At 50.7% G+C, this 27,352-nt stretch overlaps 1 protein-coding gene across 1 annotated transcript; it reads left to right on the forward strand.

Moving 5' to 3' along the window:
• The first annotated feature begins 1,474 nt into the window (after positions 1 to 1,474).
• LBH (LBH regulator of WNT signaling pathway) lies at positions 1,475 to 27,352 on the forward strand. The gene is made up of 3 exons (XM_028516845.2): positions 1,475 to 1,733; positions 4,292 to 4,394; positions 24,720 to 27,352. Exons 1-3 carry the CDS (start codon positions 1,708 to 1,710, stop codon positions 24,906 to 24,908), a joined length of 318 nt encoding a protein of 105 aa, XP_028372646.1. The 5' UTR covers positions 1,475 to 1,707; the 3' UTR covers positions 24,909 to 27,352.

A 27,352-nucleotide genomic window follows, 5' to 3' on the forward strand; every position in this document is an offset into this window, starting at 1 on the left:
CCTACCATCCTTTACTTGAGGTGGGATTATGTGTTCCCACTTTTAAACACAAATAAATGGGTTTCTGTACATTCACTACCTTTCTTTTTTTTTTTTTAAAGATTTTATTTATTTTTAGAGAGGGATGGGAGGGAGAAAGAGAGAGAGAGAAACATCAACGTGCGGTTGCTGGGGGCTGTAGCCTGCAACCCAGGCTTGTGCCCTGACTGGGAATCGAACCTGCGATGCTTTGGTTCACAGTCTGCGCTCAATCCACTGAGCTACGCCAGCCATTCACTATCTTTCAAAGAGCTGACTGACTTCAAAGCACATTTAATTTTGGCAAGTTTTTGATACCCACCCCCCCCCACATACACACATATGTCCTCCACCCCCAGGAAAGTGGTTTTGTAGGGCCATTTTACACCAGTTTTGGGGCAGAGGTGTGAAGCAATACACTCCAGCCACAGAGGGGCAGACTCCCAGCCTGGCTCTGGGGCCTGCGTGGACTGACCGCCTGGACAGACCCGCGGAGTTGCAATTCCTGAGCAGTGTGAAGGGGTTCCGCTGAAGTGCTTTGTTTCTTCTCCTTGTATCATATCTGGGAGCCAAAGCCGAGGCGGGGGGTGTGCTCCAGCGGGGCCCACCCGCACCCATGCCCCGTGCCGCCGGCATGTGTGTATGTGTTCAGCGGAAAAACCCTAAGACAACACGCCACTTCCTTTATCAAGAACAAAACCCTCCGTGGGCCTCAGCGTTGCAGCATCGCGAGGTAGCCCCTTGCAAGCTAAGGCGACCGACACCCGCTGGTCCTCGGTCCCTCCAGCTCTGCGTCCCCTCCCACCTACCCAACGTCTCCCCTTAGGTGGTGTTCTAATTTCCACGCAGCTGGGAAGGTACAGAGGGGACCCGCCTCGGGCCCAGCTATCGAGGTGCCACCGTGGGCATGGATGTCAGGGAGAGGCCTAGTTTAGGGGATAAGCTGTCAAGCAGGGTCCTCAGGTGTGGGCCAGGGACCGCGACTGACTGGGTGCAAAGCAGAGCGCTGGTGCCAGGCGGCCAGGGTTGAGGTATGATGCCCTCCGCCCGCGGCAGAGCGGCCACCAAGCGGTCACATCCAGAGAGGGCCCTCCGACCCTGAGTCCCCAGGGGTGAGGGCAGGGAGAGGGCGCCAAGGCGGGCGGGTTTGTATGCAAGCGGCGTTGACATTGAACTCCAGCCCCAGTGTGTGTGTGTGTGTGTGTGTGTGTGTGTGCGCGCGCGCGCATGCCCACGCGCGTGCCTGCCTGTGCGTCCTGGGCAGGCGGCCCGGCTAGAAGCTGCAGCAAACCACGGCCCTCAAGTAGCAGAGCCGAGCGCGCCCCCGAGCTGCGGCTCGCAGGATCTGCGAGCACTGAAGCCATTCATGATTTTGGTGACGTTATTCCAGGAGTGGGCGACGGGGGGCGGGGCCTCCGGGCCGAGCCCCGCCCCCCGCCCCTATAAATAGGGCTTCCTGGGCTCTTTGTCGGGCTGCGAGCTCGGTGGAGATCTCAGAGCGCAGTCTGTTTTGCCGACGCAACTGGCATCTGGGCTGTCTCCGGAAGGCGGACCGGCGAACGCCCAGTGCCCGTATTCGACCTCCTGCTCCCTGCCTGCCGAGTCTGTCTGCGCCCGTGACATCCTTACTCGGGACGCAGTGACCGTTTTTAAATCACAAGGGCGTGGGTCAGCCTCCCCTAGGACTTCATGTCTGTATATTTCCCCATTCACTGGTGAGTATCCTGCGCACCTCGGCGGGTATCCGTCTAGCGTCTGTAGCTGCCAGGCCCAAGTGCCTGCTCGTGCCGTGCCGGCTCCGGTGCAAGAGGAACAGGGGTGCGGGCGCCGGGCACTAACCTGCCTCCCAAACCCGCGCTGGAGTCAACGTCAAGGTTGCAAAGATGGGGGTAGGGGGAGGTGGTTCTGAGAACATCCAGACAAAGGAAGTGAACTGCAAGCCCTCACTGGAAGGACGTCTGGGAAGGTGTATACACGGTGGTGATGGTGTGGGGGAGAACCAGAGGTCACGCCTGAACCCCGCTAATAAAACTCCGTGCGCTGAGGGCTGCGGGAGGCGTGAGCCCCGCCTGGCGCTGGGGGCTTCTGCCTTCCTCGAGCCCCTCCCCTTTTTCTTTTTGTTTGCTTGCAAGTCTCAGCTTCGAGGCCGGCGGCAGCGGGGCTGAGCTGGTGCGGCAGCAGCGTTTGCAGAACCAAGAGGGGTGGGGGGGGAACCCCCCCTCCCCACACGTAACTCGTCCGAAGCCACAAGCTGCAGCACAAGCGCATGCTGCACCTTCTGACACCTTCCCTCTCCTTAGCCCTTAAAAACCAACGCGCTTTTTGGGGGGACTGGGCTGGGGAGGAGCTGCCTTCGCTGGCCCCAGCCTTGAGGAGCCTGGGTTGGCCATGGGTGGCGGAGATTTATATCCGACTGGGGATTGGGGCTGGAAGGGATGCGCTTCGGCACCCCGCTCATTGCGGAGCGAGGCCCCAGGCCGCTGGGACTTGAGTGCCGGCTGCTGCTTCCTTCCTGCTCTGGGGAGGAGGAGGAGCGACAGAGGGGTGGGGGGTTGGGGGGCAGCGAGCGCTGGAGGCTTCCGAGCGCGCTCTCAGGTGCGGGGCCCGAGAGCCCTGCAGGCTCTAGCTTAGTGCGGTCCTGCCCAGCCCTGGCACCAGAAAGTTCATGCTTCTCTCTTCAACTTTTCGGGCCCTCCCGAGCAGCGAGCGCCCCTACACCAGGCGAACAGCGCGGCGAGAGCCCTACGCGTTCTCGCTCTTCTGGCCCAGTTCTTTGGAGAGAGGCGCGGAGTTTGGGGTCGGGGGTGGAGGGTGGGTCCGCGGCAGCCTTTCCAAGACCCAGGAGGGAAACTGCCTTTGGACTCCCAGCTCCTGACCCGAAACTTCCACAGAAACCCAGCGTCTTCTCTTAGACCCCCATCCTCTGGGGCTCACCTTCCCCACCGCCTAGCGGTGTGTGAGCAGCCAGGTGCCGTATGGGTGAGAGTGAAGGTTGGCTACTGGGGGCTTTGTGCCGCCGGTCACTCCAAACTTGTCAAGGCTCTAACTTCTTAGAGTCCATGGGGGTTATCTTCCCCTAAGAAAGTAAGATTTGGGGTTATTGTATAGGTGATTAGTACATCATAGTTCATAGTTTGCAATATCCCCACCCCCCGCAATGAGCCGTTTAGCGTGATTGTGAGGTATGCATTATTAGCATCATGGTATCAGACGAATAGGGCACCTGTGGCTCAGAGAAGTTGTATGACTTGTTGAAGATCACACAGATCTTGAGTGGCAGAGATTGGACCAGAAACTGTTGCTTCTGTTTCCAAATCCAATGCCATTTCTATCCCATAGTAACCATAAAGTGAAGAAGCGTTTGGTACCCCTGTTTTCTTAGGCATAGTCTCTCTAAAGCCTGTTCTGCTTTTTCAATTTTTTTAAAACCATGTGTCAAGTCATGAAAATATTGGATGCTGTGTAGCGAGGACATTGACTTGGGTATGCACCATTCGGCATTATGCTTTCGGGACCCGGTATGTGCCCATGCGCTGTGTGAGGATAATGGGACGTTTGTATCCTGCTTACAGAGGACAAAGCACTTTCACATGTCTGCCATTGGTGGGCCAGCTTGGCCCCCTCTGGAAATTTCCTTTGCCATCAGAGTCTGGGCATCCTGAAGGCTTTTAATCCAGGAGATGTTTTTCAAGCTGTGAGTTTGCAGCTGCTGTGGCTGGGACCGAGAAGGGGGTTGCATGGCAGATGTGAAGCTTGCAGGAAGCTGACCCCTTGGGGCTTTAAATGGGACATTTTGCAAAAAGAAACACCACAGGGACGGAGAGAAATTTAGGAAGGCGGTATTATTAGCCTTGGTTTCCCTGAGGTTGACCTGTTGTTATTATGTAATAATATTATGCAGTTCCCCTGGAGAAGGGTTGAATTGTTTTTAATAGAGACAGCTGGGCTCAGCTACCTACCTTTTGGTTTTTTTCTAGTTCTGTCATTTAAAAGTAAATCCAGAGTCGCTCAGCCTGAGTGGGGATGGGGACTAGTACGGGAGAGGAGGGGTTTGCCGGGGAGGTTCTCAGACAATGGGCTTCGTTGCTGGAGGCTGAGAGCCCCATGCTCCGGACTTGAAAGGCACTGCCTCAGGGTGTGATTTTGTTTTTCTGCGAGTTTCGAACACCTCTCAGGCGCTTCCAGACAGTCCCCTGAGCCAACAGCAGTGGGCATCCAGAGGAGGAATGTGCGAGTGTGTGTTTGTTGACTTTCGGCCTGGGTCTCTTGGCAGCCCCGACTACCTGAGATCGGCCGAGATGACTGAGGTGATGATGAGCACCCCATCCATGGAGGAGATTGGCCTCAACCCCCAAAAGGATGGCCTTTCATATCAGGTGAGTTCAATACTGGGTTCCTTCGAGCTCTTCAGAGCCTGGTGTCTTGCTGGGCTTGGCGGCAAACTTGCTTCTGTATCCTAGTGCCACTTATAAGAGCTGTGTGACCTTGGGACAGTCCCCTAATGGCAGTAAGCCTCAGTGTCTTCATCCGTAAAATGGGGCACCGATATGCTTGACCTCACAGAACTGTGAAGATTCAACATGGTGAGAGGCATGTAGAAGGCATTCACGGTCCCTGGGACACAGTGAGGGTTCAGCCAGGATGAGCCAATGCTGTTAATTAGTCATCCTGGAGGCTGTGGGCTCTCCCGTTCATGGCAGCTGGGAGGAAGTAATTTGTGCAGGCACTGTTGCTATGAGGGGCAGCTCACGGGGAAGGGTGGTCTGGTGGAGGAACAGCTACATCAGACGCTGCTTTCGTCCTCAGGTTGATGGCCAACCAACTGATTCTATCAGAATTAATGTTCCAACTACTTAGAGTTGTGAAGAGCTTTCCCCAGAGATAGGCTGTGTCCGGGGTGCCATTGCTGGAATCCAGCCTAGCAGTTGTCCTGTGTCGGGGATTCAAAATACATACAGGCCCCCAAAAGTGACCTAAGAAAGAGCTTTGGATTCTGAGCACAGTGCCCTTTCTGGCCTGCTATGATGCTCTTCCAGGCCCCGCCCCCCCGCCCCACCCCGGAGGCTTCAGAATACCTTTGGCTCCCTGTGGGGTAGATGGGAGGAGAGTACCGAGGTTATTGCATTTGGGGGAGGAAGGATCTGTTTTTAAGGGAAGACCTGGAGGCTAGGGAAATTGTGTAGCATATCTGGTCTGGGGGAGAAAACTGGGGGTGTGGTGGGACCACTCAGCAGACATTAACTGAATGTGCGCTGGGGGCCACACCCTGTACAGGTGGTCCCCATTCCCTCGCGGCCATCACGCTGAGCCGGGAATTCTGGCTCCGCTCCACGGATGAGGAAACAGCCTCAGACTGACTAGGCGACTTGGGTCTCGAACTACAAAGCCTTGCTTTTCTGACGGATCATGTGTCTGTACCTTGGGTTGGTTCTTGGCTAGAATCCAGACTTGCTCCGGCTAGACATTCCTCAGAACCATTCCGGGGGCATGTGTTTTGTAAAGGAAGGAACAAACAGAAAGCCAGGTGGGTGCCGTGGAGGGAGGGTGAGCAGAGACTGCCTAGATGAAAGGTGAGGTGGGGTGAAGTTGATTGGCAGGTGACAGCAGAGCCACCCACAGACATGACTGGGAGGTTCTAGAAGGCCCCTTTGTTTTGTGTCAGTGTGGTCGCCTCTTTTGATGGCTGGAAATAAATATTCAGGTGGCCTGAGGGGTGTTGGGGGGGAGGGGATACCCCTCCCTGGGAGTTTTATACCCTCCACGCCCAGAGTGGGTCCGAGTGCCACAACCGAAGGCCCCACAGCCTGTGGGAGAGGAGAAGTTTCCTGGCTCACCAGCTGGGCTGTTTTCAAATACCAGTTTCCAAGCCGCTGAATCAGACCGAATCTCTTTGTGGTTGCAGGTGAGATTTTCTTTCAGTTCTGAGTTTTAGATTTCCATCACAGAACCTTTCCAAACACGGGCATCGGTATGTGTTGTGTGCGCTTTTTATATTCTCCTTTTGAATGTGTCCCGGGATAAAGGGCCGGGTCCTTCAGGGTACTTTTCTCAACCCTCGGAGTCCTTCAGGCCATTCTCCTGAGGCTGAGGGACAGGGCAGGTGGCGATGAAGGGCAGGGCTGGCACCCTGGGTGAGGAAGGCTGAGTTGGGGCCCCAGTGGCCTGAATGGAAAATCAGATCGCCTGTGGGTTCCTGCAGTGTCCTGGTGCTGCCGGGGCAGAGGGCCCTCAAACCTCCCCTGCAGTGCTGGACTGGGAGGGCCACCACCCCATTCTCACAGCCCCTCAGGATTCTCGTCCCTGCTGCCTGGCTGGGGACTACTGTCCAGTTTCAAAATACCTGGAACTTCAAAGTCTGTCACAGGAGTTCAGAAAGGGCTTCTGGTTGCCTGATGAGGAGAAAGGAGAGAGGTTATCGTCTCTAACCAGACAGCATGTATTGGCTGCTTGATCTGTGGAACGTGCTGGGCTGGGCGCTTGCACAGAGAGAGTTCAGGGCTCCCGTGGGAAGCCAGCAGGCACCTAACACCTGGAACGCAGGCAGTCTGGTGGAGCATGCGGATGCCGTGGTCCATCTGGGTGTGGGTGGCAATGAAAAGCTTTGGATTGAGGCCGGTCTGGAGCTCGTCTTAAGTGAACACTGGGACTTTGAGAGGACACCTCCGTCTCCAGTATAATTTCGTTGCATCTCCAGATAGCCCTTGGCTCGCCCCTGTTGATGTCAGGTGCAGGGCTCTGCAGAGAGCTGGCTTGACAATCGCCGTATGACGGCTGTTCTCTGAACCGACTCAAAGCTGGTGCCTTCCAATTAAACACATTCCCGCCAGAGCTCTGGGGATTGGCTGCGACCGCACTGGGCCGGAGCCCGTCCTCTGAGCATGCTCAGGCTGGGCCCAGACCTGGGGGCGGAGGATCTCAGAGCTGTTCTTGGCATCCTGCCTGAGGGTAATAATAGCATGCGGCTTTTTACTGAGACCCGCTTTTCCAAGGAACCGAAAGTGGGAAAGAGACATCAATCCTAACTTGGCAGATGAAGTAGAATCTCAGGCTTGTGATTTGACCTTGAAACAAGGTCGTAAAATAAATAGGCATACTGGGGTAGGTCGCTTATTCTCCCACGTTCCAGACCTGCTGAGAACGCAGTTTTCTTGATTTCTCTGCCCCAGGTATGACCTCTCGTAACACCTGTGGCGTGCTGTGCCTTGACATGATGCCGCACTGGGTTTGGAGGATGTGGATCCCGCCTTACCTTCTCTCTGCCCAGGTGTCTGAAGGCAGGGGGTGACTTCTTACCCTCTTTGTGCCCATCATCCATCACCCTCCTCACACCCTTTCCCAAACCAAGGTGCCTGCTGGCTCAGGGCCTTCACACAGCAGGTGCAAAGGGGCTGGTGAAGGTTTCAGCGATGGCCAGTCTCCTGCTTCTAAAGCTGGCCGCGCTCACTTCTGCTTTCGGACCTGTCAGGGCCTCGTCAGTCTCATGCCTGTGCCGGCTCCACGTAGAAGCCTTGTTATCCCCTGAAAGTTTCGGGTAAGCCCTGTCTCTTGTGCTTAGGGAGCTAGTGCTGTTTTGTGAGCAGGTATAAAGATTGGCAGAGCCGGTGCCTTGTTTTGTCTTCGAGTTTATTGAGAGAGTCAGTTCAGTGTGAGGCATTCATGTCTTTGCGTACTCACTTGGCATGAATTATAACACCCACTAGGTGGGCGAATAAATGGTTACTAGAAAGTCTGAGTACATTTCAGGCTGGCTGGGGGTGGCAGCCAGCTCACCAGGGCTGAGTGGGAGGGTCTCATTGAGGACGTGTACGGCCCTGATGGTTACAACTCCCGTCCCACACTGCATCTGTGGGCCTCCTGCTGTCCTGCCCTGAGGGAGGATGGCTGCCGTCTAAGGCCTCCTTCCTTTCCCTGCTCCAAGGAGGCCCGTCTGTGCCTCCCTGCAGGTCCTGGCACTACCGGCTGTAAGAATGTGGCATTTTGGAATGCCTCTCTGACTGGGCCTCCTTCCCTGCTGCCCCTCATTGGCCTGGGTCCTGAATGGGGAAGGGTCCTGGGCATTTGCTTGAGGACACTGATGCTGCCACAACCCAAGGGCCCCAGCACAGCATGCTGAGACTTCCTGCCCTTGCTTTGGTATGGATTGAGACAGGCTTCTTGATTTGCATTTAAAAGAAAACAAACCGGTCCCTTCTAAAGCATCTGGACCAAGATCTGATAACTTTGTCTTTCCCTAGGTTCTCTAAATTCCTCTCTGATCAGTACACAAATCCCTTACCAGTGGATTCCTTCTGCTGTTCTTGGTCACATGCTCCTGTCATCTGATGTCCATCAGCCAGTCACACAGGCAGGGTGGGGGGTGGGGTCGGTGTGCGCTGTAAACCAGAGGGAGCGAGGTCTTCACCCTCCGCTGTGCCTCCCTGTGCCTCCCCTCCGTGCCCGTGCCTTCCCTTTGATCCACAGAGCATCCATGTCTGACCCTGCATTTCCCGAGACAGGAGGGAGGGATAGCCTAGTGTTTTATATGATAAGGAGGAGGGGCGGCGGGCAGTGACTTCTTGCCACAGCCTTGGCATTTGCTTCCAGCAGTCCCGAGAGCCTCAGTTCTAGCTCTGCATTAGGTCTAAAGCACTGTGCTGGCTGAGAGCTAGTTTCTCCCAGGACGGAATTTCCCAGCCTCTTCTGTCTCCCTGGCCCAATAGTAGCTGATTCCTTTCTCTCCCCCACCTCACTCTTTATTGGAAGCAGCAACTCCTCTCTCCAAGAACAGGCTTGGTTTAATCACGCAGGTCAGGCTGCAGTTCAGAAACACTTTGTCTTCGTTCACATCTACGCCGAGCCTTCCTTTATGAAGACCCCCTGAGCCTGGCTTTCCCTGAGCCGTTCCCCCTTTGTAAATATGTGTGTTGAAATATGTGATGGGTTGAGCTTCTTCTCTGAGTTAAGCCCACAGAGAGGTTCCTGCTCCGTGTCCCTGCCTGTGTCTCCCACAAGCCCCTGCTCACGAGGTTGTTTGAGGCATCACTCATCAACCACCTTCGTCTCTTTTTCCTCGTGCCCCTTGTCACATTGGTTACCCCCAGCTGTGGGACCCGACGTGTCTGCCGAGCCATGGAAGTCCCATGGCCACCAGGAAATCATCTGTCACAACCTCAGACTTCAAAGGCCTCGGTTGTCCCTGGAGAGATACAAAGCTAAAATTCCAAAGCACTCGGCAGGAGACGTCCAGCCGTGGACACAGCGTGTTTCTGGAACCACGGCGAGTTTTGTTTCTCCTGTCCCTACCCACTCCACCCCTCTCCCTCCTCGGTTCAAATCCTAGTTCTCTGATGCAGCGCGGGCAGTTAGGGCCACACAGTGTAGAGGCCCCGGGAGCCCGTTTCTCTGGGTGGCGTAGGGCCCGCTTCTGCACAGGCTGCCTCTTTTGGGGCAGTGTACACTCTGTTCAATACACGCTCTGTTCAGATCCAGTCCACTTTGTAGGAGGGATGCAGCACCTTCCTTCCTAGGACCAAGTCCTTGACGCACACCGTGTGTTCTCTCTGTTGGAAGGCCCCTGGGTTAGGGCCTGCAGGGGGCTGGGATCACTCCCGTGGGGGGCTCCCCCCCAGCACGCACACTGTGGTCACAACAGTGAGTCTGTAGCCCGTCCAGGGAGAGAACAAGCTTCCTTCACTTTCCTAGCCAACACGCCGCACACTGGAGCCATACAACCGGCCTTCTCTCAAAGGGCCTGTGTTAGGCCTGACGCCTCCTAAGCGCCGGTGTGTTCCTCACTCCCTGGAGCTGGGTCTGTGTCTTAGACCGTGCTTTGTTCCTACAGTGCTGGACGCAGTGTCCTACAACAGTTGCTCACTGAGGGCTGAGTGATTGGTCGGACCCTGCCTCCCCCGCTTTCGTGCACTGAGAATGAGCCCTCTACCTTGGCTCGTCCATGGCGTAGACTTTTGTAGGCTCAGCATTTTCTCTACGTCAGCCCAGTCTCCCAAGTTGGATGGAAAGGAGGGTTGTACCATTAGAGAAAGGGATGAGTTTGGGTGGCGAATCTTGTGACCGGAGCCAAGAGCTATTCCTGGGTGTCTAGTGAATGTCCTGAAATGATCCTCCAGGCCCGAGTCCTAAAATTATCCTCGCAGGTTATGAAGACAGGCCCTCATTCACACGGAGCTCAGAGCTGATAGGGCTTCACTCCTTTCCAGTCCCCTAGTCGCCGTGCCGCCTCTGCTGCCTGTCACTTCGCCACCTGCCCTTCCCTGGCCTGCGAGCCCACCCCCGGAGGACTCTGTATCAGGAAACTGAAGCCTGTGTCTGCGGCTTTACTCCTCAGCTTATTGCGCAGACCTGTGTGATAGCAAAAATTAAAATTAGCCAAAGTTTCTCCAGGCTATTTCCCAGCGCACACTGCGATCTCAAGAGATGTTTGGGAGCTCTCTGGGTCCCCTCCCCGTGCGAGCTGATTGCCTTGCGCTGTCAGAAGCTCCTTTTTGGTAAACTGTATGGAAGAGGCACTCAAGCATTTAGCTGAAGCAGCATCGACTGCTTGCTCCTCAGCAATCACAGAGAGTTTTCTCCCTGACAATGAAAGGGATTCTGTTGGAGCCCGTGGGAAGGAAGGTTCCGGATTTCTCAAAGTAGAATTGGCCCGAGGAAGGAGGCCATTCACGAACCTCAGTCCAGAGGTGGTTGGTCGCTAGGTCCGTCTTTTCCCAAATTTGAACCAGAACATGGTTCCCGGGCAGAATTAACAGAATGCCTTGAATTTAATAGTGGTTCTGAGGCAGAATTGGTGGTATACCTTCTGCTTTTATTTTGGACAATGGAAACACTGGTGTTGCCCATCCTGGATCTGAAGACCATCCTTGGCTTTCCCGAGGGTGTGTGTTTGTGTGTACAATTATAATAGTAATATTCACTCCTTTTAAAATTTGGGAACATATAGAAAACTACTAAAAAATACCTGTATTCTTATTATTGAACTATTTTGGTATGTTTATTTCTAGAATACTACTATGCAATTTATACATTTTCTTTTTATTTATTTATTTATTTATTTTATTATTTATTTTTTTTTTTAGAGAGGGAAGGGAGGGAGAGAGAGATAGAGAGAGAGAGAGAGAGAAACATCAATGTGCAGGTTGCTGGTGGTTCTGGGCTGCAACCCAGGAATGTACCCTGGCTGGGAATCGAACCTGGGACACTTTGGTTCGCAGCCCGTGCTCAATCCACTGAGCTACACCAGCTAGGGCTTTATACATTTTCTTAAAATGGAGATAATACTGTGTATACTGGAGTGAATCTTTTTTCACTTACTACAATATTATGACCATGTTCCTGTCACTTGCCTTTCTTTGTAAAATGGCATTTTGTTTTGTAATGTACCACGTCTTATTGCTGAATGTTTAGGTTGCATGTTTTGTTCTTATAAAAAGCACTGCTCTGAGCCACATTTAGGATAAATCTCTGTATAAGGTCTGATTCATTTCCTTGGAATAAATTCCTGGAAGTGGCGTCACTGATTCAAAGAGATTCAACATTATTAAACCTTTTGATTGTATATTACCTTGAAAACAGAAAACAAATCAAAGCGTTTATCAAAATATGAGCTCCCGGCATTGAAAGCTCTCGCAAATAGAACCTGAGGGGTGTAAAATCTATAGAGATGGAATAATAGAGGAACTCTGTGGACTGAGTCAGAAAGGTGTTTGGTTATTCTAAAGTGGTTAGGGGACATTGTGTCTTCTTCTAGTTTGCTAATTGCTTATTTTGAGCAGAGATGATAGCAGTTGATGCTGTTCAGGCAGTTAGCCAGCATTGCAAAAGAGTTGCTGAGCATATCCTTATCTCACAGTGGGTATGTTGACAAAATTACACACTTACATTTGTATGCAAATATACACAGTGCCCTCCTTACCTGCTGTTTTCATTGGAGCCTGTAAGAACTTAAGGAAGACCAGTGAAGTCGCCTCAGCCTGGAGACCCATGAGGGTCGGACAGATGGACAGTTAGCGCCCTGAGCCGTCTTGGTACTCCCGGGGCTCTGGGTCCGGCTCGTGGGGTGGTCATGGTTTGGAAATACTGCTTCCCTGAAATCAAGGATGGGCTCCTGGAGGCAGATCTGAACATGACGGAAGTCTCGGGCCCCGTGCTCAAGGGCCTTTCACCCACCCACTCTGCAAGGTTGCAGGTGCTTTGCACCAAGTAATCAGCCTTGGCCAGGGGTGCGGTAGGGTCCACATGCTCCTGATGGTTTAAAAAGTTAATTTAGGTGTTACCCAGACAAACTCTTTAAAATGTTAGTGTATTTTTATGGTTACTGCCTATAATGAGTGATAATTAGTTTTCCATTTATATACTGATAGTTTCCTTTTTCAAGAAAATACTTTTTAAATAAGTGAGTCAAGTGAAAATATAATCAAGCCATCGTGTGTGCAGGGACGTGAAGGACAATGACTTCTTGCGGCCAACATCACTGCCGTTCCCACGAAGGGATTATTTTTCCTTCCAGAGTTAAATGTATCCTCTTAGATGGAAGCGTTCTTAAAGATTAGCTAGAACTCAATTACGATTTCTGTATTTCTCTGGTCATTTGCTCCCTTGGATATAACATTTGAAGGTCAGGACCCTTCCTGGCTATGTTCCTTGGCATCCTCATATTGGAGGTTTTTACGCCAAATTACTTTTTAATACATAAAATGGCCTGTGTATCTCTTCCTTCATGCCTTAACAAAGTGCTAAAACAGGAGGACAGCTGCCCCTGGGGTTCGCAGAAACTTTCCAAGGGATATGACAACAGAGAGCGTTTTCGGAAAATCAATTTCCACATCTTCAACTTCCTCTGTTGCTTTTCTAAAATTGCACTTCCTGAGGACCGGCCTCACCAGCTGTCTTTCCCTACCTTTCCTCTGGCAGCTGTCCTCCTCCCGCTTATTAGAGAAAGACCCGCCTCTCGCCCTCCTGAATATTTTAAGATGCTTTTCCCCAGGATATAGAAACCGTGGTAGCACTGAACAAATGAATCATTCAAAATGTTACTCTCTAGGAAGCTCCATAAATCCCACCTATCTATCACATTAAGACTCCAATCTCAAAAAATGTACCTCTGCATTTAATAATTATTTGTGGTATGTTTATTGACCACTTGTGTACTAATAGCTGCAATAAGCCAATTCAGAATTTTTTTTATTAATAATTCTTAGGGTCATGAGACATAAAACCTTAAGCCAATTTACATACATAAATACATCCTTTTTTGCAGAGAAGTATGAAAAGCTAATGACCTTAAGACTCTTCAACGTAAAAATCCTATAGGGAAGTAAACTGCAAATTCATTTTCGAGTACAGGATGACTTAGGAGCGTGTTTATGAATTTCTTTACAGGTGATTGTTGGTACCAAATTGTTGCGGTGATGATCAGCCACCCAGTGCATTTAAAAGAGGGGCATGAAAGTTTTATTTTAAAATGTGAAGATTTATGATGTGTCAGAAGCTTTAGGTGCCAGTTTAAAAACGTGTGAAAAGAGACACCGTTTTTCAAAATTCTTTTACGGGGAACACAAACAAAATTTTGGACATATACAACGTCCTTGGAATCAAAACTGCGGTGCTGTGGTGTCTGGCGGGGTAGGGGGGGCGGCGGTGGAGGGCGCCTTTGCGACGGGGCGGGGTCCGGCCCAGGTGGGAATGCACTCTGACGTTCCAGGGCGCTGGGCCGCAGGGGGGTTCTTTGGACACTGCCAGTGACGCGGGTCTCAGACGCTGTCAGCACAGCTACAGTCGGTGTCAGCTCAGGCAACTCTGTCACCACTTCGGGCCTAAAGATATCCTATCTTTAAGGGAGAGGGGATTGTATCATTTTTGTTAGAACATTGTGAGACGAGGGGAAATCCACCAGGCTGATTCTCCATCGGTCCCTGGAGTTAAAAAATTTTCCTTAGGTCAGCCTTTCAGGCATTGAAGGCAGCTTTTATGTCCCCTTAAATCTTTCAAGTTGATTTCTCCTCCCCTTTCTCTCTCCCTCCCCTCTCTCTAAAAAAATAAAATCTTTTAAAAATAAAATGAAATAAAATAAAACATATTGACCTTCAGCCTTGTCTTACATGGCCATCACCCCGAGGGTATTTGTTCCCTCTAGGGCAGTGGTCCTCACACTTTTTCGTCTTAGCCCCTTTTACATCCTTAAAAATGATTTAGGACCCCCAGAGATACTTGTTTATGTGGACTGTGTTTTCTCATTATACCTTTTGTGGATTATATATTTTTAAATTTTATTAATTCCTTTATAAATAACAACAAACCCATTTCATGTTAATAGAGATAACAGTTCATAATCAAAACAAATATGTTTTCCAAAACAAGAAAAGTTTAGTGAGAAGACAGGTATTGTTTTACATTTTTGCAAATCTCTTTGGTGTCTGTCTTAACAGAGACAGCCAGATTTTCATACTCGCTTCTGCCTTCAGCCTGTTGTGGTGTGTGGTGTTTAGAGTAAAGGAGGAAAATCTGGCCTGTGCAGATATGTAGTTAGAAAAGGAAGAAATATTTTAATAGCCTTTTAGTATGTTTTTCTTTGATAGTTCACCTAAACTCGACAAGTGGTGGTTTCTTAAAGGTTAGTGGCCATGTGGAATCTGAAATCTTATCAATGAACTTCCTGTACACTTACATTAAAATCCATTAGTCTGTTTTGCACTTTGAATAAACCTATTTACCCATGCTTCGTTTTGTAGTTCAGTGCATCGATCAGTTGGAAAATACAGGTTTGCTGAATTAGGCACATCTTCCAAATGTTAACACATTTCATTACATAATGTCAAAAAAAACATATTTGTTAATATCTCCACTGGCTTCATCAGGAGTTCATCAAGTATTAGGAAACTGCCAAGCTTACAGTAGCTGAAACAAGTTTTCCAAAATTCTGATTTTTGCTCAAAAGCTCTGTTTTTGTCACTGGTAACAAATACCATCAGTCATTTTCTCTGAAGGGAGAGGCTCGCTTTATTCATTTTTGAGGGCATGTCTGGTAAATAACCAAGTCTAAATAACCGCAGTTTGTTGGTCATTTTCTCAGGCAGAAAGGGTACTCGGGAAAGGTGGCTAGTTCAGCTTGCAACTCAATCACATAAGTGCTTCTTGTCCCTCGAGACAACCTCTGGGCTCTTACATGCAGCAAAAGTGTTTCGTGCTGACTTTCCACTTCATCACATACAATATTAAAATAGCATGCACTTGAGTAAATATTTCATAAAATTACTGCTTCATTGCAAGCATTACATTTTTTTTTCAGGTACAGTTCGTATCCCTGCATTCACTAGTTCTCGCTAAGGTGCCAGCAATATCGCCCACCATTGTTTTTTATACCACTAGTGCAAGTATTAATGCAGGGAAAGCGACAGATAACACCTTAGTACTACTAAGAAAATAATTTAACTCCATGGGCACTCCCTCTCTGAAAGCACCTTAGGAACTGAGCCTTGAGAACCACTGTTCTAGACTGAACAGCATACATCTGATCAGCCAAAGCAGGACCTTGACCTTCCTGTGAGTGTGGGTGGCCTCTGTGAGATGAGTGGATCACTAATACAGCCGTGTTTGCTTCAGTATTTTAAGCATCATTACTGCAGTTATGACCAGCTAAGATCCTCAGGCCTCTTTCGCAGGACCTACTACCAAGCAAGGCTTCCTTTGGGGAGGGAAAAAAAGTTTCTAACTTACAGACACATAAACCAGCTGATGCCCTCACTTTGGGACAAGGTGAGTTGGCGATGATGGATGATGTCACCCAAAAGTGGAGCTGTCTCACAGGTCGAGGGAAGGTGAAAGTGTAGCTGTAGACTGGGGAATCATCGGCCTAAGATGGACAAGGGAAGCCAGGAAGCTGCCTGAGTCTGGAGAAAATCCTAGAATGACCCTGAGCCCGGGGAGGCACAGGGAAGATGAGGTCAGACAGGTCAGGTGAACCTGAGCAGGGTCATGAGAAGCAGGAGAGAGAATAAGGCCGAAGCAGGCTGTCTGCCCTGGTCCCGTGCTGCGGGGGTAGCTGGTGGTGCCTGGGACTGAGCCAAGGCCATGGGGCAGGGCTGTAAGGAAGCCTAGAGACTTGATCCCATACAGGGGTGGGCTTGGAAGCCATGTGGTCGGGGTTAGGAAGGGAACCCCAGACAGTGATGGGGAGACTGTAGGACCAGGCCAAATCTTCAAGATTTTTGTCTCCGCCCCCCAAAAAAAAATGAGGGAATGGTTGGAAATGGCAGCCATGTCAGTCTGGGCTTTGTGAGAGAGGGGGGGGTGGTGGGGGGCAGTGGCCATGGGGCATTTGGGAACCACCAATGGGCAAGGGTAGAAAAGGGATCTCCCACCCCCAGAGGCCCAGAGGTGACTCGGAGGTACATCTTCCTTCCAAAGGGCAATGATGATTTAGTTGATGGGATGTGGGTATTTTAAACCAGCTATGCTAGATAACTGAGTTTTTTCTCATTGCCCTGGAACACTTAGAGAAACATTCTTTAACATTCCAAAAGCTCACTGGGCCCATAGAGTTATCAGTAGCAATTAGTGCTAATTAATTGGAATTTGAAAGTCTTGACTTGCAGGATGGGTGTGTGTTTGAGAGATGTTTATGAAAGATGGTGTTTATCCAGTGGATTTCCTTCCTTTTAAGTCAAGCCTAGAAGTTTAAGCATCTTTAATCCAAAGGAAGGAGATCCAACAGTTGTTGTAAAGCCTCAAATCTCTGCTCAAGTCTCCTGTGGGATTAAAAACAACTGGAGAAGGGTAGGAGAGGGTGAGGTGGATATTCCACAGCCCCAGTCAGTCCAGGGCAGATGTGAGTGAGCTAAGAGTCTCAAGGATGGCAAATGAGGTGACTCCCATCTGAGTGGAGACTGGAGAAAGGTCTGCCCTCCCAGAATCCAATCAGTAGCCACTCTGCCTCTTTGCTGTAATTCTTCCTGTTCCTACCAGCCACATTTCACTTCAAAAAGTCAGTAAAATGTAAGTACAAATAAAGATGATGATGATGGTGTTGATGAGAAAACAGCAGGAGGTAAGTATTTCAAAGAATATAATTCTTGCCTTCACCTATTGCTAGGGGGCAAAAAGTAGGGTATACTCTTCATTTGAATTAGCTGCTGCTCATTCATTCAGCCCTTGGAGAGCAGGATGCTGGTAGAGATCTGCCCATTGTTAGAAACCAGCTCCTCCTAGGAAGGAATAAACACACAGGCCAATCCATTGTTGTTCTCCAGGAAAAAGGAGAAACCCAGACTTTGGGAAACTGGGGGGCAGGAGGGGTCTGACTTACCCCTGCAGTCGGCGGAGGGGGGAGTGCATAACGGGAAGACCTCCAGCACTAGGGGCTTCCACTGACAGACCAGGATCTGGACAAGGGCATGGATTCCATTCGAGCTGGTAACCCTTGCCCTGGGGAAACAGAGGCACTGGGACAGAAGCAATGAAGTCAAACAATTTCTGCAAAGAACCTGGCCTAGAATTTGAGAGCACAAGCCCAGGAGTGTTGCTAACCTGCTCCTGTCCCAAGCCATAGCTATTGGCTTTCCAGTCCCTCACTCTAAATGGTCCTTGGAGACCTCCGCTATACCTAAAAAGAAACAGCATCAGGAATTTAAAGTTTACAGGACATGTTCACACGTACTTGTGTTTCCTTTTCTCCAAAGCCCTATAAGGTGGGAATTAGCATTAAAAGTTTTTTCTTTTAATTATATTTTATTGATTATGCTATTACAGTTGTTCTAATTTTCCCCCCTTGTCCCCCTCCACACAGCAACCCCCATTCCCTCAGGCAGTCCCCACACCATTGTTCACTCCTATGGGTCATGCATGTAAGGTCTGTGGCTAACTCCATTTCTCATACTGTACTTTACATCCCCTTGGCTATTCTGTAACTGCCTATTTGTACTTCTTAATCCCCTCACCTCTTCACCCACTCTCCCACACCCCCCTCCCACCTGGCAACCATCAAGATGCTCTCCATATCCATGATTCTGTCTCTGGTCTTCTTGTTTGTTTAGTTTTTTAGATTTAATTGTTGATGAGTACGTATTTATTGCCATTTTATTGTTCATAGTTCTCATCTTTTTCTTATATAAGTCACTTTAACATTTCATATAATAATGGTTTGGTGATGATGAACTCCTTTAGTTTTTTCTTGACTGGGAAGCTCTTTATCTGCCCTTCAATTCTAAATGATAGCTTTGCTGGGAAGAGCAATCTTGGCTGTAGGTCCCTGCTTTCCATGACTTTGAATATTTCTTGTCAATCCCTTCTAGCCTACAAAGTTTCTTTTGAGAAATCAGCTGACAGTCTTACAGGAACTCCTCTGTAGATAACTAACTGCTTTTCTCTTGCTGCTTTTAAGATTCTCTTTTTATCCATTGGCATTTTCATTGTGATGTGTTTTGGTGGGGGCCTCTTTTCATCCATCTTATTTGGGACTCTCTGCTTCCTGGACTTGCCTGCCTATTTCCTTCACCAAATTAGGGAAGTTTTCATTATTACTTCCAATAGCTTTCCAATTTCTTGCTCTTTCTGTTCTCTTCCTGACACCCCTATAATGTGAATGTTGGAATGCTTAAGTTGTCCCGGAGGCTGTGTACACGATCCTTGTGTTTTTTTTTTTTTTTTTGCATTCTTTTTTCTTCTTCTTGTTCTGATTGGTTGGTTTTTGCTTCCTTATGTTCCAAATCATTGATTTCACTCACGGTTTCATCCACCCTACTGTTGTTTCCCTATAAATTGTTACTTATTTCAATTAGTGTATCCTTTGTGTCTGGCTGGATCTTTTTTATGCTGTTGAGGTCCTCACTAAGTTCCTTCAGGGTCCTTATAACCAGTGTTTTGAACTCTGCATCTGATAGATTGGCTATCTCCATTTTGTTTAGTTCTTCTTCTGGAGTTTTGATCTGTTCTTTCATTTGGGTCATATTTCTTTTTCTCCTCATTTTGGCATCCTAATATGGGAATTAGCATTAATCCCAATTTATAGACAAAGGGTGGGGCATGGGCCTCTGCTTCTTTGAGCCTGTCAGGCACTGTGCTGGGCTGAACATGCATCATGAAAGTCTTCCAACATTACTGTAACATGGAAATTCCCACCTCATTTTACTAAGGAGGCAACTAAGGCTCAGAGAACTTAACAATGACTTGACCATGGTCATGGAGTAATATACACGGGGCCGGGTCAAAGCCAGATCTTTCAGACTCCTGTGGGAGTGGCCATTGTTCATAGGGGGTTGGAAGTTGACTTTTTCCCCCTCTGGAACCAGAGAAGGGAGAAGCTTACCATGTAGTTTCATATACAGAGGCAGATCACGCTCAGCTCCTTGGGGAGCTCTTCCGTTATTCATCTCAGGCCCTCTGCCCCACCTCCCCTGTCTACCCCGCCCCTGCCTGCCTCTGTTCCACCCCAGTAAAGCGGAGCAGGATGTTCGACCTCCCGGGGTCTCAGCTTGCAGAGCTGGTAATTAGCCCTTTGTGTCCAGTTAAGCACCTTTCATCTCCTCTACCTGCCGGTGTCCGCTTTCCCTGTTAGCATCGCTCAGCTCTTTGCTGAGCCCTCCGCCCTCTTTGTGGCCAGCTCAGGTTGTCTGTCAGGAATGATGGCCGAGGGACGCACACGCACTCAGGGGAGGGCTGGGCCGACCAGAGTCACTCACATTTTCCATCCTAGGTGCCAGCCATCTCTCTCCTCTCCCTGCCCCAGAGACAGCCAGGTTTAGGTCACCTGGCTTAGAGGCAGACAGTTGATAGCTAGGCCCCCAAATTTCAGGCCTTTGGAGCCCTGGTGTTGCCTTTCAGTTCCCCTCCATGGCTGAAATGGGAGCTGACTGACTGGCAACTTCTATACTTAAGCAAAAAGCCTGCTGACTAATTCCTCATCTCCAGGGGCTCACCTTCAGCCCCAGACTGCTCTGCCCTGAGGCTGCTTGTGTTGGTCTGTCAGCCCGACATCCCGAGTCTTCCTGGACGGTCCTGCTTTCACTGTCCTCATATTTACACCTTTATGTTCGTGTCGTCCAATGCAGTCGCTGTTTGCATTTCTACTTAAATAGATCCTATACTTTTATATGAATAAAATTTAAAATTTTAGCCTCATGCCCTGGCTGGCATAGCTCAGTGGATTGAGCTCGGGCTGCGAACCAAAGTGTCACAGGTTCGATTCCCAGTCAGGGTACATGCCTGGGTTGTAGGCCATGACACCCAGGAACCACACATTGATGTTTCTCCCTTTCTCTCTTTCTCCCTCCCTTCCCTCTCTAAAAATAAATAAATAGAATCTTTAAAAAAATTTTTAGCCTCATTCACGTGCTCAGGAGCCACGTGTGCCCAGCGGCTACTGTTGCGCAGCGCAGATGGGAAATGTGCATGCGCACAGAAAGTTCTATCAGCTGGCTCTGACCTACACGTCCAGAAAATCTAGCATCTTAGCATCCGAACCACAGCTCACAGGCTGTTTTCCTCCTAGGCGTTCCTAAAGTTCCCTTAATCTTCCAAGTGGACCAATCGGAGTTCCCAAGACGTCAGGGCCTGTTGGCACTTGAAGCCACCTGACAAAGGATGCCTTCGAAGACATGTCTCCTTATAAAATCCACCATTACCAAGTTTGAATGCCCGCTATTTCTCCACAGTGGGACATATGGGGCCCGGGATATTCTTGACGTGTGTGATCTTCGAAACATCACTTCATCTGCGAAAGAGGGAACTTAGTGTCTCCTAGTTTTATCCAAGCCATCAGCCCTGACAGCCGAATGTGACAGCTGGATGTGGAATCCAGTGCTGGCCGAGGGAGGGAGGAGCAGAGCGGCAGAGCGGGGAGGATCACAGCTGGGGAGGATCACAGCTGGGCATGGCTGCTTCTAGATCTGCCCTGCCTGGGGGTGAGGCTGTGAAATGCCTGTCAGAGCCTCCCCGTCGTCCTTTCTGGACCTCTTAGATATGAATGAGCCTGTGCTGCAGAATGAAGAGAAAGGATTTTTTTTTTTTTTGTCTTTCCCTCGCCCAGAGAGAAGGGGCACTTTGGGGTGAGAGGTTTAACCAGAAGCAGTTTCTTTTTGGAGCAGGGGCAGTTCCTTATTCCCTGCCAGTTCCCGCAGGCAAACAGCGCGCCGGCTGGCTTGCTGCTTCAGCCCTACCTGTCATGTGCTTGGCAAGGCTGACTGGAGTCCTTTTTTCCACTGCCTTCCCCACCCCATCAAATAGCAGTTGCAACCTCTCATTTTTCTGCTGCCTAGATGATTAAAAAGCATGACTTAGTGGAAAAATCTTGACCTCCTTAGGGTCAGCCCCTTAAGCAGCTGTCGTAGATAAGATTGTGCTGGCAAGATACTCAGCAGTACTTTGCAAGCCTTCTGTCTGTCTGCACGGAAATGAGGAGCTGCTTGCTTCTGGGTGCCTTTGTTTGTCTCTGGTGAGAGCTACAATTTTCAGAGGCATAAATTGGTATTATCTGATAATAGAATAAAATCTCTGATGGAAGGGTAAGATTATTATAGTGATTTTTAAAAATGTAATTAACAGGCCCTGTCAAAAAAAATTGTTTCCTTTTTTTTGGAGGAAGCCCACTTTGAACAATTCGGGGAGGGAGCAAAGTTCTCTGGCAACTAAGCATTATCAGAAGTTCAATGCTCAGACTTCCCCCAAGGACTTAAAAGGCTTAATTGTGCAGTTCTTGGTATGAGAGGCATTGTTGGGAGTTATTTTAATGACTGTGTTAGTATTGCTGCCTCTCCATTGCAGATTGAACATTCACCATAGTCCCGTTGATGCTGCTCCAGAAAGGACATTCCAGTTTGAATTTAGCATCTGTCCTCAAAGCATTTTATTTTATTTGCATTTGCCAAGGACTTGTATCCGTCTGGTGAGAGAGGAAGGTCACTCTGCTTCTTGGAAGGAGAAATGGAGGAAAAGGTGGCCAAGAGGAGTTGGTTGGGGTTTGATGTCAAGGGCATAGTGAGAATCTGGGGTCTGTGGCTTGCCACCATGTGTTATCAAGTCCTTCAGGCCTGAGTTTGGGTCCCGGATCAGACACTCCCTGGCTCTGTGGGCTTGAGGAAGTCACTTGCCCTCTCTGTGCTTCAGTTTCCTGATCTGTAGACTAGGGGTCACACCACTACATGCTTTGTAGGACTACTGTGAAGATAGAGGCTCTGACCAGCAAACATGCCCGGCATATCTCCCATCATCATCCGTATTTTAATATCCTCCTCCCCACACCTGCCAATTTTAGTTAAAGATCTGTTCCCACCTTAAAGTAACTTTCACGCTCTCCACCCTTACCGTTGCCCTCCTCCTACTCTGGGTCTTGTTGTGTCTCGTCCCTTTACAGGTGATCATAGTTAGAGACTGGTTATCACCTGTCTCAGCTGAGGAGTCACAGGGTAGGTGCAGCCCTGGGCTTGAGGTCTGAGGGTAGAGGCGGGGGGTGGAGTCTGCCCTGGGCCAGGTGTCCGTCTCCCCATGATAGGCCACAGCTCTGTCTCAGGTCCTGCAGGTTTAGAACACCTGTGTAACTGGGAAGCTCAGCTTCTGGACCCGGCTGCCCAGAGGGTCATCTTGGGGCCTCCAGAAGTCGAATGGGCAGTTAAAACTCAGACTCTTGCCCACACTCCCTGGTCAGTTTTCTATCTGTGAAATGGGCACGTTCACCCAGTGACATCCACTTATTTTTCAAAAGGCACAGGCATTGAAAACAGAAGATCTGGGTTAAAACCCCAGAGCCCGAGGGTCTCACTGTTCCTGGCGTGGGGGTGGGGGGCCGCAGGTGATGAGACCTGGAGGAGGTGATGTCTAGAGAGCGTTGAGGACTGCAGCACGCTCTCAGTCGTTGGGGCTCCCCTCGCTCACCACCTGGGCCTGTGCTTGGGACGGTACCTTGTGTCGTCACGCGCCAGGAGGGGCTCCAGCTCCACGGAGGAGTGAGCAGGGGTCCAAATCGGCCACTTGACCCTCTGTGGGCTCAGCACACTCGGGGTCTGCGCGCACAGCACAGTCCGTGGGCCGAACTGCAGCATCCGCCGCACCAGGGAGAGATGGCCCTCAGTGGGGTCAGCCTGCCCCCTGCTTTCTTCCCAGCCCCTCCCTGCACCCCTCCCCTGCCCTGTTTTCCTCCTGGCTGCCATTAGGGTACTTTTTATAAGTCTTGTTAAATCTTTAATGATGCCTGGTTGTGCAGCTGGCTTAAGGCTTAATCCCCAGCAATAGTGCTTTATTGGATAAATGGTTAATAATCACTTGTCTGCAGGGATTGGGGAGGTTTCGTTGAGGTTCCCGTGATTCCTGGGAGCCCCGAGTGACTTGTGACATGGTCAGTGACTTGGCTGGGACAGTGCTGCTGGGGGTTAGGGTGCAGTAACACGGGGCATCCTCATAGCGCCACGGAGGTTGGGAAGGCCTGAGGTTACCGGGGAGCACATCTCCCCCTGGGGAACAGAGGACACCTGCCTGTTGCCATGGGCTTGTCTGGATCCGAGCCAGGTGTGGGCAATCCCCAGGATCTCTTCAAATATGGGCCCGCCCACTCCTGGTTTTGGTTTCCTCCCCCCACCCCCCCATTAACAAGCTTTGTGACCTCAAACAAGTCTCCTGACCCCTTTGGGCCTCAGTTTCCTCATCTACCAAATAGAGAGGTGGGAAGAGATGGCCTTGAAGGTGCCGTGTGATTCCGTGAGCCACAGCGTCCCAAACAGAGGCTCCCCTCTAGCTCTGGCATGTGTCACTGAGGGCTGTGAATGGCAAGGGACCAGCAGCCCGTCGGCTTAAGTACTTAATCTTCTGGGCAAGGAATTGGGTCAGCTGTAGTCACAGGGCTGTGTGTACGTGGGAAACGCACAGAGGCATCGGTTTTATAGCTTGGTTTGGGGTTTCTCCCAGCTCCGGGCAGGACACACAGTAGGAATTGTTTTTCAAAGCCTCGTTGATCTGGCTCAGGAGAGCAAAGTAAATTATTCCAGGCAAATTCTTCAGAGCTGTCAAGGAGTCAGGAGTTGTTCACAGGTGGAAAGGGAGTCCAGGACTTGGTGGGGGCCTCCCCCTCAGCCTTTACTTGGCCTTGACTTCACAGCTGCAGCGAGATCAGGACCCGTGCATTGGAGGAGCATGAGTGCACTGGGGCTCGGGCATCAGACCTGGGTCTGAATCTCCTCCCATCCCTCATCTGCAGGCTGCATGCTGCAGGCGACCTCCTTCTCCAAGCCCAAGATTCTTTACACTAGTATCAGCAACCCCTGCTTTTCAGTAAGAGCACGCTAGTTCAGAATTACCCATGTAGAGCACCTGGCAGCTAGCTCGTACCAGGTGCTAATCCGGGGAAGAATTTAACTTGTGGGGCCTGTCACACGCTTTGGACTGCTAGAGTCAAACCCTTGTTGTAAAAGGAGATGCGGCTTACTGGGGATAACGTGATTTTGAATTCTTTTGTCAGAAATAAAACACAATGAAAAGTGCACACGGGGCTACCCCACCTTTTAGACTCGGTGGTGCTGCCCTGAACACTTTCAGCTTCAGGCCGAGGGGTGGCTTCCTGTGTTTCCCCAGAGTTTGCTTCATGGCTCCTGCCTTACACTGCTCCCCCCACTATCCCAGGGCAGCCTACAGCAGGTGCTCAGTCCTGCACATGCATGTGAAGCAAAGGAATGGACTTGCTCTTTTTTCAGTCCGTACGTGACCGGGTGCTCGCTCTGCTTCTATTTCAGATCTTCCCCGACCCGTCAGACTTCGACCGCTGCTGCAAACTGAAGGACCGCCTGCCCTCCATTGTGGTGGAGCCCACGGAGGGGGAGGTGGAGAGTGGGGAGCTGCGGTGGCCCCCTGAGGAGTTCTTGGTCCAGGAGGACGAGCAGGACAACTGTGAAGAGACAGCGAAAGAGGACAAGGAGCAGTAGAGTCCCCACCGACTCCCACCGGGTCACACCAGACAGCATCTGCACCTGAACTTGTGTTCTTTCCTATTGTGATGGAAGAAGAGAGTGAGCCATAGTCGTTCGGGGTCAGACGATGGCTTCTGTTTGCACCTGCGAGTCACTGAGCTGGTCTTCTTTCCTTTCCTTTTCTTTTGTTGAACTGTGTGGAGCAGTGGAGCCCTCTGCGACACTCTGCAAGGCCTTCTGAGAAAGGAAGCTGCTTAGAGCAGGGGTGGGGGGTGCGGCAAGCTTTGCTCTTTGAGATCTTTATCTGAACTCAAGCAGCCAGAGGCACTGGTGGGATTCCACTGGGCTCTGGGGGTGGGGGGTGTGGGGGATGTGCACAGCGAGCAAGTAACACTTGGGGTAAGAAAACAAATGCGAGACAAAAAAGAAAACACACGTTTTAAAGAAAACGTTGAGCAGAGACTTGCAGCCAGGAAGCACCACTCGGTGAGCGTTTGCTCCGGCTGCTGGGGCATCAGACGACAAAGTCTTCATCTCTCTCTCCGGCTTCGCCCACCGCCAGCCTTTGCTTTTATTTCGGGTGTGTTTTCTCTTGCTGGGCAGGCGGGTAAAGGGGAGCAAGTGTAACCTGGCTGCCTGCAAAGCCAGCTGGAGGTGATGCTTGCGAAAGGAAAAAGTCTCCCATTCCTTCTCTGAGGACCCGCAGTTCCAGCTGTGGCAGGTTCGCATACCTGCGGTCGTCTGGAGTATTTTTCTAACAGGCAGCGCTTTGGAGCTTCTCTCCCCCGTTTATCCTTTTTGCCCATCCCCGCTCTGCCCTTTTGGGAGCAATGAGACTACTGCCTGCCCTTGATGGTGGACTGATGTGGACACTTGGTCCTCCCCAGCTGCTTCCCCCAGACTTGCTCTGAGTCTGAGCAGAGGCACAGAGCAGGCGGCAGGCGGGCGCTCCCAGGCTGGCCCCTCCTCCTCCCCACCAGGGCCCTGCCCAGCCCCAGGCCACAACCATCGGGCAGAGGTGGCTCCCAGCCCTGCAGTGGGTTCCAGCCAGCCTGGTCAGCTGCAGTACCCACTCCCACGGGGATTCTCAGCCTGTTTTCCTGGTGGGAGCTGAGTGGAAAGCAGGAGGCTTTTTCTGTTTCTTGTTGGGGAGCTGAGTTTAGTGCAGGTGTGGAGGGCTGGCGAGCCTGGGAATTATTGGAGGGGGGTGGTGAGGAGGCCCTTGTGCAGCAGCCTGGAGGTGGAGTTGAAACTGAAGTGTGTCATGAGATCCCTGGCCTCTCCTTGAGTGTTCTGGATGCAGGTGGGAGGGACGGCATGGGGAGGGAGCGAGAAACAGGGGTCCTCATCACGCCCCACCTCCCACCTGTCCCCAGCAAGGGCACAGTTACACCAGGAAGTTAGCCTTGGACTTAGAGCTTTGTATAGTTCGGAACCACCAGGAGTGGCAGGATACAGAACAAACTTCAAACCGTCTCTGTCTCAGAGCGGTCTGTGCCGCCAGGAGGGGGGCTCGAGAGCCTCCCTGGGGCTGAACTCTGCCAGTCGAGGCACCCACATGTCCCCTTAGGTGTCCAGTCAGTCCAGGGTGACCCTGGTTTTGGATTTGCATATAAGGTTGTATTTAATACCTCAAGGGTAGTGTGGCTCTGGGGAACGTGGGGCGGGGGGCCAGGCTGTGCTGTGGACACGTCGGCAGGATTGGGTTCTGGGCAGCTGACACTCTCCCATCCCCCTGCTCCCTCCCTCCGTGTGGTCTGCTTGTGTTACACACACCGATGGCAATAACTTCTTCCAGCTCCTCGAGGAAGTGGGAGAGGCCCGCAGCCTGCCCGGAGGTGGGGAGGTTCTCTCTCTTGCTCTCCCTTCCCTTCTCTCTCGGCTGCAGAGAGCTTTTCCTCCGACTCTCCTTCTCTCGCAGCGGCATTTCTCATCCTGTGCCTCCCTTGTGGGCGGGGTCTTGCCTTTTAATCCTGTGTTTCCGTGTGCCCCTCTCATGTGCTCCCCGGTATCATCTGTCCGTGTGACGGGAACGTGCTTGTAAACTGCCTAACAGATCTACTTTATGTATATGTGTGTTTATGGGGGTGGTTTATTTTTGCTGGCCGCGAGGCCCCTTTGTATGACCATGTGGAGTCTGAGCAGGCCAGAGGCGGACAGCTGATGTTGGGACCCTCAACGGTGAGCCTGTTGGGGGGACCCAGCCGCTCTTGGACAAGTGGCTGCGCTCCTGTCTGGCCTCCTCTTTTTTTTTTTTTAAGTATCTTGTGTGTATTTCTAACTGATTGTATTGGAAAATAAACCTAGTATTTCAGTAGAAATGCCTGTTGTAAGATGAACCTCCTGTAAGTTCTATCTGTTCTTTTTTGAGGCTCAGGGAGAAACTAGCTTTTTTTCCCCCCCGAAACTACTTTTTGTCACTGTGACAGTTGTAAATAAAGTTTGAAAATGCTTTCCAC

Source organism: Phyllostomus discolor, chromosome 6 (assembly GCF_004126475.2).
Source record: "Phyllostomus discolor isolate MPI-MPIP mPhyDis1 chromosome 6, mPhyDis1.pri.v3, whole genome shotgun sequence".
In the NCBI taxonomy this organism is placed as follows: Eukaryota; Metazoa; Chordata; class Mammalia; order Chiroptera; family Phyllostomidae; genus Phyllostomus; species Phyllostomus discolor.